Source organism: Haemaphysalis longicornis, unplaced genomic scaffold (assembly GCF_048455015.1).
Source record: "Haemaphysalis longicornis isolate Haplotype H1 unplaced genomic scaffold, Haemaphysalis longicornis Haplotype H1 scaffold_15, whole genome shotgun sequence".
NCBI lineage: Eukaryota > Metazoa > Arthropoda > Arachnida > Ixodida > Ixodidae > Haemaphysalis > Haemaphysalis longicornis.
The window spans coordinates 12,300,815-12,312,503 of NW_027526257.1; the positions used below are offsets into that span (position 1 = coordinate 12,300,815).

At 43.3% G+C, this 11,689-nt stretch overlaps 1 protein-coding gene across 1 annotated transcript in view; it reads left to right on the plus strand.

Annotated features, from left to right (window-relative positions):
* LOC144165800 (cystatin-2-like) overlaps window positions 1-11,398 on the plus strand; it is a 45,517-nt gene extending 34,119 nt beyond the window's left edge. The window contains exons 2-3 of the mRNA XM_077695580.1: window positions 8,363-8,470; window positions 11,163-11,398. Of these exons, the coding sequence (XP_077551706.1) occupies window positions 8,363-8,470; window positions 11,163-11,243 (189 nt within the window). The 3' untranslated portion in view covers window positions 11,244-11,398. The remainder of the gene's footprint in view (window positions 1-8,362; window positions 8,471-11,162) is intronic.
* The last annotated feature ends 291 nt before the right edge of the window (window positions 11,399-11,689 follow it).

The window sequence follows — 11,689 nt, forward strand, 5'->3', positions numbered from 1 at the left end:
GGAGGTATGTACGCGGCCGTTCTAAGGCGTCTAAAGAACACGTTAGCCTGCTTAATTCCGATGGTGAAGAGGTTGAGGATGTTGCCACCAGTTTTGCTCAGTACTTTCATTCTGTCTTTCAACTGCCAGATGGCAACGACGAACGCCTATCGTTTAATAACTCTAATTTTAACACACTTAGGTTCGATGAAAAAATTGTCAATGATAGCCTTCAACGGATGAAACCATCATTTTCCTGTGGTGCAGATGGAATTCCAGCAGCCCTCATGAAGGCTTACGGGAACATTTTTGTGCCTGTCTTAACTTCCATTTATAATAACTGCTTACTTTTAGGTAAATTTCCTCGTGCATGGAAGATCGCTCGAATTTTTCCAATATTTAAGTCTGGTGATAAGTCAGCCGTTTCTAACTATCGCCCGATCTCACTCCTTTGTGTCGCCTCAAAACTCTTTGAGTCAGCTCTGCACAAAGTTCTTGCTGCCTGCGTCAAGAACGTTGTGATACCAAATCAGCACGGCTTTTTCTCGGGTCGATCGACGGTCACAAATCTTGCAAGCTTTATGACACAGGCTTCGGCTGCAGTTTGTGAAAACGGCCAGTTGGACGTTATTTATTTTGACCTCAGTAAGGCGTTTGATGTGGTGAACCATCAGTTATTAATTAACAAGCTTGCTAAGTCTGGTGTAGACGCAAGCCTTGTTGCCTTGTTGTCCAACTATCTCCTTGACCGGTCCTTTTATGTAGATGTTAACTACAAAAAGTCTAGTGTTTACCCTGCAACAAGTGGTGTACCCCAGGGTTCCGTGCTGGGTCCATTATTGTTTTCTGTCTTTATCAATGATGTTTCAACAGTGTTAACAAACTCTTCTTTTCTTCTCTATGCTGATGATGTCAAACTATTTAGGCACATTAGCGGTGTTCAGGACTGCTGTGCCTTGCAGAGGGATGTGTCGGAATTATCGGTCTGGTGCAGGAAAAACTGCCTAATTTTAAACCCCACTAAAACAAAGGTTGCACCTACAGCCGGAAAACCCACCGTCTGCTGTTTTCCTACAGTATTGAGGGAGCTCCTCTGCAAAGGGTTGAGGAGATTAGGGACCTAGGGGTGCTTTTCGACAGTACCCTCTCTTTTTCTCCTCATATTAGGCTCATCACCAGGCGAGCACTCCGAAGTCTTGGAAATGTGTGTCGGATTACAAAGGAATTCTCTTCTCCAGATCCATTTCTAAAGCTATACAATGCAATATGTATACCACAGTTAGAATATGCTTCTGTTGCCTGGAACGGCATCTCCAAATCTAGTAGTGAATTAATAGAACGTGTGCAGAAGAAGTTTTTATCCATATTTAAGCACCGTCATCACAATCACAGTATTCATCCTGATTCTGACTTATCCATAGTCCCTTCCATCCCTTCCTTGAACTGCAGACGTATGCGTGCAGACCTTACATTTCTTCACAAAATTGTTCATGGTGACCTTTCTTGCGCAGACCTGCTTAACTGTTTAGAGTTTAGTGTACCACAAAGGCCCACCAGGTCGCATCGCCCGTTCTTGACCGCTGCGCGCAACTCCAATCATTCTCCTGTGCGCAGAATACAGAATTGTTACAACCGCTTCTTTGAACGCCTTGACATCTTTCAGAAATCCTTTACAGTTTACCGTACAACGCTGTTGAATACAGTATGTTAAACACCTATGATATGTCTGTCGTTCTTTTTTTTTTTTTCTGGAATTTGATTTCTCTGCGGTTGTGTCTATCCAACTGATAGTTGCCTATTTTTGAAACTGTTTACTGTCATTTGTTCGTTTTTTCATTTGTCTCTACACTCTTGCCGTTGTTTTTGTTGTATTACTGTCAAACTTTGTTGCTCTGCCTGTCGTGTGGCCTTTACGACGGGCAGAGCAACATAGGCATCTTCTTTTTTTATTTTTTACCTGTACCCAGGCTCCGCCTGTGCTTTATTTCTGTCATTTTCACTACTTCACTTTGTGTGTGTCTTCTCGCTTGTTTGTTTCTTGCTATATGTTTCTTGTATTTTGTTTTCATGTAACTACCCGTGCGCCAGCACTCAGGCCTCTGGCTGTTCCTGGGCACGTAAATAAACATGATTGATTGATTGATTGATTGATTGATTGATTATTATTATTATTATTATTATAATATACTTTGTTAATCACGACAGAAAAGCTACAGCGAAACGGGCCCATTTAAGCCAATAGCGGCTTGTTTGATGTGGCCCTTCATCGTAAGGAAGACATGAGGTTTCTTTATAAATGTACAATATTCAACATTGAATAATAATAATAATAATAATAATATAATAATATAATAGTATAATAATATAATATTACAACCCGCGCAATAATATTAATAAAAATAATAAATCAATCAATCAATCGTTTATTAACGTGCCCAGAAACACCCGGAGGGCATTTGTGCTGGCGCACGAAGAAAAAAGAAAGAAAAAACGGGCAATGTAAGATGCCCACACCTCACAGTTAATGCAATTAAAGGACAGCGATACTGACACACACACACGCAAAAATTACCCACTGTAGTGCACCAGAATATACATGCACCCACAGAAAACACAAACACACACATATGCACAAAAACAAGTACATTGCCTTGCAGTAAAGCATGTGACATCACGCCAGTGGTCGTCCTACAGAGATAATTTCAAAAATATACATAAATGTTAAAGTTTAGTTGCGCCGAGATGGAGTGAATCATGATAGCTTATATGTAAGAAAAGGAGCATGGAAGGAATTTACCTGTAAAGAAAACCAGACATGGAATAAGGGCAATATATAAAAAGAAAGTCTTGTGTTGTCCTCGCTTCATGCGGAAGTGACCACGTGGGAACAGAGGATAAAAAAGTTCACTTACATGACAAGCTCACAGACGTGTTTGCGGAACTGTGTCGAGGAATTATTAAATATGTCGAAATATTCGTTGTACTGATTGTACCTACACTTTAGGAGAAACAAGGAGCACATGCCACACAGACAGCTCTGAATAAAAAATGTGTCGTGTCTTCTGGTGGATTTTTGCGGCACATGGAGTGCAACATGTTGCAGCATTTCACCACAAAACGCTGTGCCGTGAATGATTTTCAACAGGAAAAGAAGATAAGCATTATTACGTCTGGAGTTTAGCACTAGAGTATCGGTACAGAGAATGACCCAAAATTGTAATGGCTACCAAAGCGATGATCGAAGATAGATATGAACCTTTTCTCGACACTTTCAATGTGCATACAGAGTGTTTTGCATGCGCTATTCCATACCACAGAAGCATACTCGAGCTGCGGACGACAGATAGTCGTGTACAGCTTGAGAAAAGAGCCCGGCTCCTTGAACTCTTTTGATAGGCGACATATAACACCAAGAGATTGGAGGGACCGCCGAGTGACCTCCCTGATGTGCGGGGAGAAGCTCAATGTACGGTCGAAATTAACACCAAGATCCTTAACCTCCTAAACACGTGGTAGTGCTTCACCGTTACTGTTATAGGAGAACAATATACTGTCATTTTTTCTAGTGTAGGTCATTACCTTAGTTTTTGATGTCTTGATAAGGAGTTTGTTGCGTGAGCACGAATCTGAAAAAGACGTCATGGCTCGCTGGAGAGCGGAACAGCTTGCGGTGTCTGAAAGAGCCCTAAATATTTTTACATACTCAGCATATAACAGAAAGTGACAATCATGAATTACTGAGGAAACATCAGTTATAAAAATTGAAAAAAGAAGTGGCCCCAGAACAGATCCCTGAGGGACACCACTTGTGGCCTCGTAGGAGAGGGAAGACTGCCCGTTTGCATGCACGAAGCATGACGTATCCCATAAATAATTACATAAAAGGGATGTGATGGATAGTTGTAACTCGAGTTGACCCAGCTTTCTAAAAAATATATATTAGCAGACGACATCAAAAGCCTTGCTCAAATCGAAGTAGACGACATCGAGTGGTCCTTTTCCCTGAAAAGTTTCCGAAGCATGCAGCATAAAATATGCAAGATTGGTGGTGACCGATCTCACAGCGATAAAGCCGTGTTGCGGAGGTAATAATATAGTTTTTACGATGAAAGAGAGTGGTGTATGTAGTACAGTCTCAAAGAGTTTTGAAGCAGCGTAGAGAATAGAAATCGGGCGGTAGTTTGTGGGGTCTAAACTTGACCCTGACCTAAACATAGGAACAACCCGCGCAATCTTCCAGCGAGAGGGGAACTTACCGGTATTGAGTGACGTTCGAAATATTCGCGCCAAGACCGGAACATGAGGATCCCCAAACGCCTTCACTACTGCCGAAGGAATGCCATCAGGGCCGTTCGAAAATGAGGGCTTAACTCGCTTTAGAACTCTTGATAAAAGATTTTCCGAAATAAAACATTCTTAGCATTTATCATACCGCGGGAACAATTGGGAGGGGCAGGCTGCAATTGGCTTGCCGAATACTGAACTGAGTTGTTGAGCAAACGCATTAGGAACGTCAGGAGTGCTGTCACCCCTCTTGACAATGAGGTTAATATCTCCTGGGTTGTTTTTGAAAGTTTGTACAGGGACATGGCCCCAGAAAGATTTAGCATTGCGTGGCGCATCAGCTTTAACCGTGGCAATATAACTGGAGCTATCGCGCTTAAGCAGATGTTTACAATGCGACCTGAGTTGGAGAAACTCGCTCTGCCACCTCTCTTGGCCAGTTTTTTTGTTTGTGAGCTCGATTCTTTCTACCAAGGGCCTTTCTTAGTTCAGATGAAAACCAGTATGGATAATTGCGACTTTTTAGTTTTTTAGGTACAAATCTGCTTAAGCCATAGTGAAGAACTTCGGTAAAAAAAATCAGTCATTTCGTTAGCGTCATTGAGGGTGTCCAATGGTGACAAATCCCTTTCAGCAAGGAAGTGAAACAAGCCAATATAGTCCCCACGAGCGAAGTTGTAACCATAGACGCCTGGTGTGTTGACGGGTGGAGTCTGGTGGGCAAGGGATACGTTAGAAATTAAAATGAGTAAGGGGGGTGATACCTGTCTGGTTTTACTAGGTCAATATAACTACGCGACACCTCAACATGTTCCATGTTAGTAAAAGACAAGTCCAATACGTTTCCACGCAGATTCCCAAGGAAGTTGCATTGCTGTAACCAAGTGAAAGAAATAAAATCTAGCAAAATTTCACACTTCTGTGATATCGGATGGGACGCCCGATCAGCCAACTGAGTTTCCCATGCAATGCCGGGTGCGTTAAAATCACCAGTTATAAGAAAATCGTGATCACTGTGAGAGGCTACGACATTTTCTATTGAATTTAGGGTATGCTTTTAGTCAGTGGCGTTTGTCTCGGGTGGTATGTAATAAGTGCATAGTAAGAAGCACTTGCCCCGAGAGCAAAGCACCTCTAACCAGATAGACTCAGTTTCCAAATCAAGGTTCCGGCACCGTTTACAATCGTGTAGGGCAACCAACACGCCACCTCCCCATTGTTTGCCGCACGAAGGGTCACGGTCATGGTGAAAGACTTGGTGTTTGGGGGAAAGAAGGAATTAGAGCTAATGTACGGGTGCAGCCAGGTTTCTGTAAGAAATATTACTGGAAAGAAAGAAGAAACTACATTATAAAAAACATTCGACAGCTTTAGTATGTAGCCCACGAACATTTTGGTAGAAAAAAATCAAAACTGTCGTAAATCGCCATCGAAACGGTGTTCCTCGACATAAATCATTTGTTCACACAACTCACCGCGGATGGGTTTAAACAGGCAGTGCCACGGCCAAAGCGCAGGGTCTTTCAGTTTCTCGAAACACACGTCGTCCACGGCGACGTAAAAGGAAGCGTAAGAGTCATCCCTCGTTTTCAGTCGCTTGCACATCATCGGCACAGCACCCACAGAACACAAGTGCGTGGCTACTTGCGCCGATGTTGTAGTAGGACGCAGCTTGGTGAGAAATGTAGCTTCAGGGGGCCTGGGACGGCCCACCGCTGCAAGTACAGTCACATCAGAAACGCCAACCGCCAGCGGACGCGGGTTGTGCCTTGCGTGGCGTTGCTGCTGCTGCGTCGGTGGTGACAAGTTCTGGAGAGGCCGAGAAGCCGAATTCACCAGCGTCGGGTTTGGAGGGGCAGAGGCAGGCAGCATGGGATTCTGCAAAGAGCCTGGCGTCCGCGGGGTAGGGGGTTTTGTTTACGCTACCGTCCTGGTTGGAAGCGGCGGGAAATCGGCCAGCCGGGGCGCACCCCTCAGCCGGGCCAAATCACTGTGCAGACAATGCACCTCTTGGGGCAGCGATTTCACGGCATCGGCGTGTGCCTCGGCCTTTGTTGCGCCCTCCCGGCGGAGCTGCTCGTTGTCCTGCCCCAGCTTAATAACCTGGTCAGAGAGGAAAGAGATTCCCTCGAGGGCGACCACGAAAAGGGCACGGAGGCAATCCAGCTCGGCGCCAAGGTCATTGGGCTGCTTGGTGGCGGCTGTGAGGGAAGGGCTGGACGAAAGGGCCGGAAAGCTGCCGCTTGCGAAGAAATGCCGTGGTCGATCTTAGGGCAAACCGGCGACGAAGCAGTCTTGCACGTATTGCAGGCGAAGCGCCGCGCACCTGACTTAAGTAACTGGAAGTCGCCGTCCGGCAACGTGATACATTTCGCGTGAGCGCGTTTGTTGCACTCGCCGCAACGCAGAAATTTCTGTTTTCCGAAGAAAACACAGGAACAGAGTACACATACGTCCTTGCTTGCAGCCATCTTTGAAAAGATGGGGCGAAGCAAGGATGCAATAGTAATAATGATAATATTAATAATAATGATAGAAAATAATGCTCATTTACGTAGAATGATCTTGATTATGGCTAAATCTTATTTTCGCCGCCTTTACGGTTCTTTACTTGTTGTTCCCGCAACTGGCCCTGTTCCTGGCAAATCCACCAAAAAGGTATGGGTCACAAATAAAGGAGCAAGACAAGAACTTTTCTTTTACCGCTACGAATGCGTGAACGTAGCACAGTGGTGGCGCAATGGTCTGCTGCTGCGTGGACATGAATTCAGATAACACAAAATCCTAAGTTTTCTTCCTCATTAACATCGGCATCTGTGGTCTTCTCCGGAAACCAGCGACAATTTTTGACAGAGTAGGTTTCACAATAAATTTCGCACGTCTCCATACTCGAAAAGACTGATGGATATGCGGTTACTGGAGCAGGCTGTGGGATGGCTCGTATCGCAGTTCCTACGTTAAACCATAGGTACGTCTCTACCTACTAGTTATTATATAATAGTTACTTTGCTTTCCCATAAAAAAACATGTCCTGGTGTTCTGTTTTTACAACCAATAGCATGTCCTTAAACACGGCCACTGCTGACAGTCGTTCCGGCAAAACATCCCACACAACTTAAAAATTGTCAACGTTGTCTATGCTTTATAGGGTCACGTGTATGAAAACGTCGCATGGGGTATTGTTCCCACTTATGGCGATGATGTAATGAGACAATGTGAAGCTGCAAGTGTCCTTTTCCGAATTTCGATTACCATTCTGCCTCTAGTACACAACCTTACCTTTGAAAAAGATTCGTCATATTTTGGGACAACTGGTTTTACCCAGTTGCAGACGCGCTTTGACTGGGTGAAAAGAAACGAAAATGACAAATATAGAGTAAAGTATTTATAAATATCTCAGACAAGCTTGACTGTTGCCGGCTATTTGCTATTTTTCAGCTGTAAAATTTGGACGTAAGAAATATCTTCCTCAAGGCTTGCTGGATGATTGTAGTTATTGAGATTTTTTAGTATGACAATATTCTTTCTTTCCTCTGCAGCCCACAGGCTAAGGCGCTGTCCTGGTGAGCTTAAGGCCGTGGTTTTCTTTCTGGCCAGGGTTGCCGTTCTATTGAGCAGGGTGCAGAAGCAAAACACGACTTTGCCACAATTTCCGCACACATTGATTTTGTCGGAACTGATCTATAGAATCACTGCCGGCACAGGTATATCTTCAACGCGTTAAACCTACAAAATATGAAGCATGTTTTGGTGTGGTTTCACTTCATGTGATGTCGGCGCGATTTGAAGTTTTCCTTGATGGTGAAGATAAGTAGAAAAATCGAAAAGAACTGCTGCAGTACGTTATTTAAAATATTTCTCATTTGATTGATATCCGACCGCTGTAAGACTATAATTACCTCTACCATTCGCCAAATACTGTCGTTGTGTGTACTACAACCAACTCTAAAACTGTAAGCCATCATAAGTGTACATTGTAAATTCGAAATGTAAATTGCAATGTTTCGCATGTGTACAATGTATTGTACACCTTAAATATGCTAACCTTTGAAGCGGAAATCTTGCATGTGCTACTGCTGCTATTCGCATCGGCATACAGCTTGTGGAAGGCATGAACTACCGGCTGACCTTCACCATCGCCCCCTCGGTCTGCAAGATCGGGCAGGTTGAATACACAAGAGAGCGCTGTCCTCCGACTACCACAGAGGTGAGTTTGTGTTATCATATTTTTGGTTAAGGTAGTAAATTAACGTGCATAACTTGGCGAGATCAATATACGCACGTTTTTTATATATCTCCATGCTTTAGCCAAATGCAAAATTTATCTTTTTACCTCACGTTACCCATAGGAAGTGGAAGAAAATGTCTCGCGTTACTATTACATCTAATATAACCAATAATAACAGAGGAGGTTTCGCGTCACGCAATGCCTATTATGCGAATTCTACAATTACGTCGATGAAATAATCTGGTGGCAAAAATGCGAAATATCCAGGTGTGACGGTACAGAAAACAAGCCAAAAGTCCTTAGATATCATTTGAAACTGATGCCTAGCTATGTTAAAAACCCTTCTCACGTGTTACCTTGGATATTTTCACAGAATATCGGCTCTAAAAAAGAAACATTGCGAGGCAAATAAGACAAGGGGCTCTGTAAAGTGCCACAGTTCATACATTTGTGGCTTTGTTCTGCACCCGCCGCGGTGGTTAAGTGAATAAGACGTTGTGCTGCTAAGTGCACGGACACGGGTTAGATCCCTGCCCCGGAGGCAGCTTTCGAGGTGGAGGAGAAAAGCGAAAACATCCGTATGATTTTATTTCAAAGCAAGTTAAAGATCCCCACGTGGTCAAAATTATTCCGGATCCCTCCACCAGGGCACACTCCATTTCACTGGCGTAGCTTCGGCCCGTTAAACTTCGTATTCTAGATCATGTTGCAATTTCAAGTACTGCCATATACGAGCGATTCTCCGGTGAATTGAAAGCACAACTGTACTGGCCACTTAGCAGGCTAAGGCCGTGCGACATAAAAAAATACCTCGAAGTAATGAGGGCCCAACATGGACGTGTCCCTGCAGCAGTAAGCTCGTAAGCTTTCAACATTGATTGGGAGTTTGTACTGACTTTGATATGCAACATTGTACTCGCGAAATTTCAGTTAAATGGTTGAAGTCCACTATCCCTTACTAAAACTTTCCGCGAAGAGAAGCTCAAAATTTTGCAACATATAGGAAAGCATTCTTGTTGACCCAATTTGTGATGGTTCATAAAATCCCGACATAGGAACTTCCTTCGTTTGAATGTGTTTCAACAACAAAAAGCACCAAAAATAGCAACATTGCTTTGCATCATATTGTTAACATGAAAATTATTCATGTACCTCAAATATCAGCGGCCATAGCAACTTATCAATCCAGCCATCATGCGCTCCTTTGTCATCAGCTTCTACCCACTCCCCTTCGTAGGCAAATCCCGCGGCCACATAATTTCAGTATGACCCAGGTTGAATCTACCACTTTATCTTCATTTAGAACCGCGCTCCATCTGACATACCTAACACTCGCATAGGAAGACTTGGAGGCTCTGGTTCTTTCGAAATTTCAATGAGTGCCTTTAATGTGCTTGGGCCAAAATGGCCGCCAACGACCAACAAAAACCCAAAAGCTAAAAACAAAATGCAAGGGTAGCAGCATGGGAATAGGATTTATGTGTGTTCCAAATATCCCACCAAGTCTCATGTTTCCGTGACTGCTAAACAAGTTCACATCAAGCGTAAGTGCAAAATATCCCCGTTCTAATTACGCAGTAATTGAGCATTATAAGTTTGTAACCTTCGCAGTAGATTCTATTAACTGCCCATTCTGGCTACTTCTGCTCCCTGCGACCTCCTCTATTTGTTCATCGAAGCGGAAGTAAAACTGAATTGCGCTGTACAACGACATCGAATCCGCTCTCGTTTATGAATTCCCAAGAGTTACCTGGATGGTATCAGTATGTGTTTGCATAAGTCAGTGCATTCGCGATATGAATTGTTGCGCAGCGCAAAGATAGTAAGCCCAAGTTTTTAATCTGCATACCAAAGTATATGCCACGATATTTGGTCTCCGTAAAATACCTGCACCCGAAGCTACGTCAGATCGACACCTGCAAAGCTACGTCAGATCTTGTTCGCGGAGAAACGAGTGGAATCTTGGGCACCGAAGAGAAAATTTAAAAAAAACGACCAAATATCGTATTTGGTCTCAGTAAAATACCTGCAGCCGGCTTCAAAAAAAAAAAAACCCAGTTCTAGAAAGACGTATCGCAAATGCCTTGGTAAACTAGTGTCATTCCTGAATTTGTAGTAGTGCTATCTCTAAAAAAAAGACAACCCTAACTTCGAAGGTGAAGTGAGGGCGTCTCCATTTAACGAAAACTTTAAAGCACAGCAATCTTTACAATTTCATGAAGTGTTCTAATTCTCCTGGTAGAAGGATCTTCAATGGTACTAGCTAAAATTTCGGGGTACTTTTTACCGCTTGCTTTTTCTTTTCGTGTGTATTGGGCAAACGGTTCTGATGTGCCTTTCCCAACTGAAACACCTCAGATAATATTGTGATGGGGCAATCCCTGTTCGAACCAAACATGCGGAGGGGTCTGCGCCGGTGATGGAAGACAAGAGCAACGACGCTTTGCCCATACTCACGCTGCTGCCTAATTCTGTACTTCTTAGCTTATTCTCACTTATAAATACCTGCAAATATACGCCTCTGCACGTATCATCCTTGGTGGGGGTGCTTTGTACGGGATGAGGTGTTCGCTCCGACTCCGTGTCTTTGCCAAGTAAAAATATGAACACCTTTAAGGCAGTAGCGGTACTACGTGGAGGAATACTCATTATTGCCCTTTTTACGTTTCAGGCAAAGGCAACCTGCACAGCAAAGATTTACGAAGTTTCGTGGAGGAACTTGATAGAGGTCAACTCTTACAACTGCGGGTAAAATATTTTAAGCTATTTCGGCAAAGCGCAGTTTACCCTTAAAGGAAGTTGTTGCCAATGGAAAATTAGGACTTCCGCTTAAGTAAAAAGCCTTGCAGCATGGGATAAGATAAAATGTAGAAGGTATACCAAATAAATTTTGTTTGAAAGTGCAAATATTTGCAGTTTTTTTATATTTTCAAATATCCGCGCACACACCTTCGTGACAACATTTTATGGTCACCAGGGAACCAATAATGTCGAGTGCAATAGCGTATGGTTCAGGAAGTCGCATTGCGACGCACAACTCAAACTATTGAAAAAGAATTGCCGGCTGACGACATTCCTAATAATGGAACCAATATTTTCAGTCACTAAAAATTATGCGACAATCGCATAAATTCTTTGAAATAACAATGACCTACCTTATACAAGTGGTGCATGGCTATAGACAAAGCGGAGCTGATC